Raw genomic sequence first — 6,000 nt, 5'->3', positions numbered from 1 at the left:
AAATTCCATCAGCCATACTAAAGACTGATTTATCTTGCTCTTCTCTCTGGAGAAAATATTACAAGATTAATATCAATGAAGAAGCAGAATATGCAATCAGAAATACATGGGGAAAAAGGTGGGTTAATACAAGTATTTTCCTGGATTTTGTGATGTGTATGGCATTTGTCAGCATCTTTAAATGTGTCATTCGTTGAGACTTATTTTTTCTTTCTAGATGAATATTCGCTATCCTGCCTCCTTTTGGGTTGGTAATTTGGGGTTGTCTTTCTTAGGCCCCTGCCCTCGAAACCGCGCCGGGATCCCAGGCGGGCGAGTGAGGGAGGCGGACCCCGCCCGGCGGCGACACCTAGAGCAAGTCACGCAGAAATCTCCAGGCCGTACTTATCTCCGGTGCACAGCGCGGGAGATGACACGCATCCCACCGGATCTGGCACAGCACTGCTGATTAATAAGCACAGAGCCGTTGGAGCAACTTCCACCGACCTGGGCTACCGGAGACCCTCCCTCCCTTCCGCCGGACACGCTCCTTGGGGCGTGGCTGGAAACTCGGGCGTGGATTGGCCGGGAGGAGGGATGCAAATTTGTTTGAAAGGCCCAATCAGCGCCCGGCTTCTCCGCGCTGGCCACTAGAAAACCGAGAGGAAGGCAGGAAGGGCGAAGTCGCCTATTTGAGTGTGCCGCGCGCCCGGCCCAGCGGTCCGGGTCGGCGCTGGGTAGTGGCTAAGTCTGCGGCTTGGTCCGATTCTGGGTTCGCTGCGCACCATGGAGAGCGAGGACGTGGAAGACGGCCCGCTGCTGCAGAAACTCAGGGCCAGTCGCCGCCGCTTCCAGAGGCGCATGCAGCTACTGATAGAGAAGGTGCGGCCCCCGCCGGTCCGCCAGGAGGGGAGGCCTGTGGGTCGGAGTGAGGCTGGGAGGGGACGTAGGACGGGAAGGGAAGGGGCTCTGAGGGCTCGGAGCGGGAGGTGGGGAAGCGGGACTGGGGCTTGGGTGCGGAGAGAAGGTGGAGGCGGAGCTGGGGGCTCCGGAGAGGGAAGAAGGAGGCAGCGCCGAAGGCTTCGGAGCGGGGACGGGGAGGAAAGACTGCGGCCTCCGGAGCGGGGAGTGGGGAAGTGGGACTGGGGCTCTGGTGCAGAGAGGAGGGTTTGGTGGGGCTGGGGGGCTCCTGAGTGGGACGAGAGAGGCGGGGTTGGGGACTCCGCTGCGGAGACCGCGTTTGGGGCGCCCCAGGCCAGACTAACGGCCTCTCGCGGGCTGGCGCCGCCTCCGCCCGGGTCTGAGGCCCCTGGGACCTGACGGGAAACCCCTTCCTCCTCCACAGTACAACCATCCCTTCGAGGACACCCCGGTGGTGCAGATGGCCACGCTGACCTACGAGACGCCACAGGGTAAGTGTCATCCTCCCCTTCTGAGTATTCGGGTGAAGAGTGCGAATGAAGTAGTTGAAATGCTGTCACTGCTGTCTTAGGAAGTAAACATTGTTCACCTAATAGGAACCAAAACATTGGTGCCCTTAAACCTGTAAATTACTTGGATTACTTATTAAAACAATTCCTGAAGAGACAAAGGTGCCTCCTGGCTCGCACGCCTCCGGCTTGCCGGGTTGGCATCCCCGCTGGCCACCTCCACACCATGGCAGCTTGGGGCAGTTGCTTAGCTGGACTGGTCTCAGTGTCTTCATCTGTGAAATGGGAAGGATGATGACAATAATGTCTCCTGGGCGTGGGTGTCGTAACAGTTACGTACAATCCCTGTGAAACTCTGGGAACAGTACCCACCCTCCACTGCGAATACTCACTTTGACTATTGTTTGCCCTGTTTAACTTGGAGTAGTAACTGTCTTCCTTGAGGCTCCAAGTACTTGAATAGGGAGTAAAAGGCATTCCGTTTAATGGTTAATGTAAACGGACTGAAATCTTGTGGGTTCTTTTTGGTAAATAGCTGGTGACAGTTTGCACTGGCTGGGGTCAATTCCTCCCATATAGCTTTATAACTAACTCAGTATCACTTAATGAAAACAAACCTCATAGCACGTTCTGTGTTGCATTAAACAGACGGGCACAAAAGGTTCACAAGCTCTGCTCCTTAAATTAAAAGAAATCCTACCTTTCTGCCTTTATAGCATCTTGGGTGAAAAGTTTACATAGGCAGAAACTAAAATATTCCAGTGGCAGGTCTCTGTATAACATGTAGATTGCCCTTAGAAAGCATTCATTGTGTATATGGGATGTAGAGATTGCCTGCGAAAAGTGCTTACTCCCTCTAAATAGTATATAGATTGTCCTCTATGTATTTTAAGGACAGTCACTGTCACATATGTTCCTTGTTTTCATGTAACTCTTTGGGCTAATGATGTAATTTGATGAGCCATTGCTTAGTAGGTAAGAGAGATTTCCATCAATGACACATTTGCCTTAAAAACCTGAAACTTTACAAAGAGGAACAACAGCAGGGTATCAGAAGCCTGGCTTGGTTTTAATTTTGTACCTTTTTTTTGCCTGTCACTTTGGCTTCCAGTGAACCCAGATTGAGCAGAAGTTCAGCGTTCAGGATTATGTCAATGGTCATTTTTGTTTCTTTTCTTCAGGATTGAGAATTTGGGGTGGAAGACTAATAAAGGAAAGAAACGAAGGAGAGATCCAGGTATTTAGTGTCAAATTTTATTGCCAAATAACCTTGCTGTGGAGGAGCATTGATGTGAATAAAGGTGTGGGTGTGCCTAACCTCCGAGCTTATGCAGAGGCCACCACGGGGCACTTCTCACCTTGATTATACTCTTTTTCTGTTTTTAAGGATTTAGAAGCGTTTCTTCTGTAGCTTGTCAAGTGCATGGAGGCACTATGTAATATTTGACCTTTTTTGTCACCCTGTGTTTCCTGTGTCACAGGCTGAGGGGCTCTGATAACACACATGCAGAGGCTGGGCCAGCTGGGTAACCCTCCCCAAGGCCACGTGCCAGCCCAGCGAGGGGCTCACAGAAAAGACCAAATCCAGTTCGTTCTAGGGAAGAAGAATGTCTCTCTTCCTGTTTTGAAAGGGGAGGAAGAGAGATGAGGGGAGGCACAGCCTGGAGGATCACACATCTTTCCCTCTGCATTTGTCTACCTTCCGAAGACCCGGGTTTCCCTGCCTAGTTGTTCCGAGGGTGTTGCATCTCTGAGACCCGTTATTTTAGTGGAAGGTGCTGTTGGCCTTTCTACGGGGACATCCAGGAGCCCTTTTGCCACGGTGGCTTTTGCAAGGTTGTCTGGTATTCAATTAATCACTGCCTCTCAGATGCCATGTGGTTCCTCCCTGTGGTCACAGGTCAAGGAACCTGTACCCAAGAATGAAAACATCAAGGTCAAGCTGACATAATATTAACAGCAAATTTGAAATCAAATCTTCTTGATTAATTATTCTAGTCATGGAAATGTTAAAAGTACATACAACTACATAAATGAGCTGATTTCTCTCTGCAAAGATGGTCACTAATGCTATTTTAGTACAATGTGATTCCCTATAATACACATCTTCATAAATGCATTTTTTTCTCCTTCACTTTTCCAGTTAATACATATGGTGAACTCTTCATCAACTATTGTATAATTATAAAATTATATAATTATTTTTAAAATCATGTTTTTTTAACTGCTTTCCTGTTGATAGGCAATTAGCTATTTGTGGCTTCCTTTATTAATAAATAAGGGTCAGCACACTTTTTCCACAAAGGGTCAGATGGTACATATTTTAGGCTTTGCTGGCTATATGGTCTCTGCTGTAACTACTCAGCTCTGTGTTGCAGGGGGAAAGCAGCCAAAAATAATATGTAAATGAGTGTACGTGGCAGTGTTCCAATAAAACTTTATTTATAAAGCCTCTGTTAGATATGGTTTTCAAAGAAAATCCTGGTCCTTATCTCTTCCCAATACTGATATTTCCCCTTTTCAGTAAATTCTGAGAAGTGGGATTATTGGTTTAAAGGATATATACTCTTTGAATTATACATAATAGAGATGAGCACTCATCAGACCAGTGCTTATATGGTCCTGGTGGCAACAAGTTTTCATTTGAAGATTTATTTAAGATTTGTGTTTAAAATGTAGGAGGGACCCCTACCCTGGGTCTCCAGAATCTTCAGACCCTTTCTTGGGATTAGGAAACTGGGCATAGCGTGAGATTTCAGCTGGGACATATCTGACTTCACTGTAATTGCTGTTGGTGACAGTGCCCAGATCTGCTTTCACCTTTTCCCAGACGACTTGGTGCTCCTGCTGCCCTGGGTGCTGGGGGAGGCTGTGGGCCCTAGCAGGCCGGGCGTTGACCTGTGCTGGGTTGGTTATAACACAATGCCTGGGCTCTCTTTGTAGCCACCAGAGCTACCAAGTAGTTTGGGGTTGTTGTAGATCGTCTGCTTCTCTGTGATTCTCAAACCAGATTCTGCCTCCAACACAGCCACAAAACAACTCTGTAAACTCCACCTTACCTGATGGTTTCACTGGAAGCAAAGGTTCTGATATTCTTAAGTGGGCTTCAGTTACCCTGTAGTGCTCCTGGGTAGCCCCAAGTCCTCTGAACGCTCAGAGTTGACACCTGAGGACCATCCCTAATGGTATAGGCCTCACCACCTTCTCACACCCTATTCTTATAAGGCTGGGTGGTTCCTAAAATATTAATATTTTAGCCAGTCTGGTATCTTGAATGCTTGAATTTCACTGAGAACCCACCGATGCCATTCACTGGGATTATTCGTGGGACATGCTGTAGAGCAGGCTCTGGAGAGCTGAAGCAGGCCTGACCAGGAGTGTGGCCGCCCGACCAGCCCTGCCCACCAGGTGTGAGCTCCTGGTCAGGACAGCAGCTGCCTCTGTGCGTGAGGCTTGGGCTGAAACTGGCTCCTCTCCACCTTCAATACTCCAGCACATTCTTTAAAGATCACAGGAAGTCCCCTGGGGGCCACTCGACTATTTCTATGTCCTCACTGATGACCTCAGGACAATTTTGTTCCTTCCTATTTGTTTTTTGGTTTGCCCCAGACCCTGTCATCCCTGGGCCAGTGTTAGGAGGGGTGGGCTTATCTGCTTGTGCCTGGGCCCCTGACTTTCCCTGCTCCTTCCCTACCTTCCAAGTGGCTTTTTAAGTAGCAGCTCCCGGTGCAACCGAAGGGAGCCTCAGCTCCCTCCTGCACTCTTGAGGCCTCTTATAAAGTGGACATACAGGGAGAAGAGAAGCCTTGTGGTGGGCTCTTGCTATCTCCTGTGTTAACGGAAGGATTGCAGGTTTATTACTTTACAGTGACTTTGAAATGTGCTGTCACTCAAACAACCATGTCTTTATTGGCGTTTGCACTTGGAGGACTCCCCCGTGAGGCCCGCGGACAGGACAGATGGCTCTGTGCAAGCTGCAGCCCGGGGTCCTGAGTTTTCCTCGCACCGCACAGTCCTGGGAGCTGGTGAGTGTCACCTTTGTCAGAGAACTGAGGTCGGGGGACCAGGCCTGATGCACCTGTTACAACAGCTGAAAGCCTGGATTCCTCAGTAATAAAGTTTTTATTTTTTCTGAGGTACATCTTAAAAACTAAAATATGTTCAAGTACACTGTTGATTCCTCTGACTCTGCCTTCCCCACAGTTACATCCAGTGCCTGACATATGAATGGCACTCAGGTGTTTCTTGAGTAAATAAACGTGTCCCTCCATGTGAAAAGTTAATATGCAGATTTAATAAGTTAAGATTTGCCCCTACAAGATGGTGTTGTGAACTCTCACTTCTATAGGGAAACTTCCCACCTCATCCCCCTAGGAGGCTCCTTCCTTTTCCCCAGGCCAGTCTCACTGCCCAACCCCATCCTGTCCTCTTTTCTCAGGAATCCGTCCCTTACCCCTTCCTTCTTCTGTCTTTAGCCTCTGTCCCCTGGATCCATCCATTGGTATTTAGATGCGCCCAGCCTCACCTTAAGACACATCAGACCCTTCGTGGCTCTCCCCTGTCCTGGGCCCCTTCCTCGCCACCTCCCTTT

General features: G+C 48.9%; 1 protein-coding gene across 3 annotated transcripts in view; it reads left to right on the top strand.

The window, feature by feature from the left end:
• The first annotated feature begins 637 nt into the window (after nt 1-637).
• HJURP (Holliday junction recognition protein) overlaps nt 638-6,000 on the top strand; it is a 32,103-nt gene continuing 26,740 nt past the window's right edge. For all 3 annotated transcript variants that reach the window (XM_073020147.1, XM_007966711.3, XM_007966710.3), the window contains exons 1-4: nt 638-861; nt 1,325-1,391; nt 2,591-2,646; nt 5,338-5,434. In XM_073020147.1, the coding sequence (XP_072876248.1) occupies nt 766-861; nt 1,325-1,391; nt 2,591-2,646; nt 5,338-5,434 (316 nt within the window). In that variant the 5' untranslated portion in view covers nt 638-765. The remainder of the gene's footprint in view (nt 862-1,324; nt 1,392-2,590; nt 2,647-5,337; nt 5,435-6,000) is intronic.

The sequence above is a fragment of the Chlorocebus sabaeus genome, chromosome 10, assembly GCF_047675955.1.
Source record: "Chlorocebus sabaeus isolate Y175 chromosome 10, mChlSab1.0.hap1, whole genome shotgun sequence".
Lineage (NCBI taxonomy): Eukaryota > Metazoa > Chordata > Mammalia > Primates > Cercopithecidae > Chlorocebus > Chlorocebus sabaeus.
This window is presented reverse-complemented; position numbering and strand designations above follow the sequence as displayed.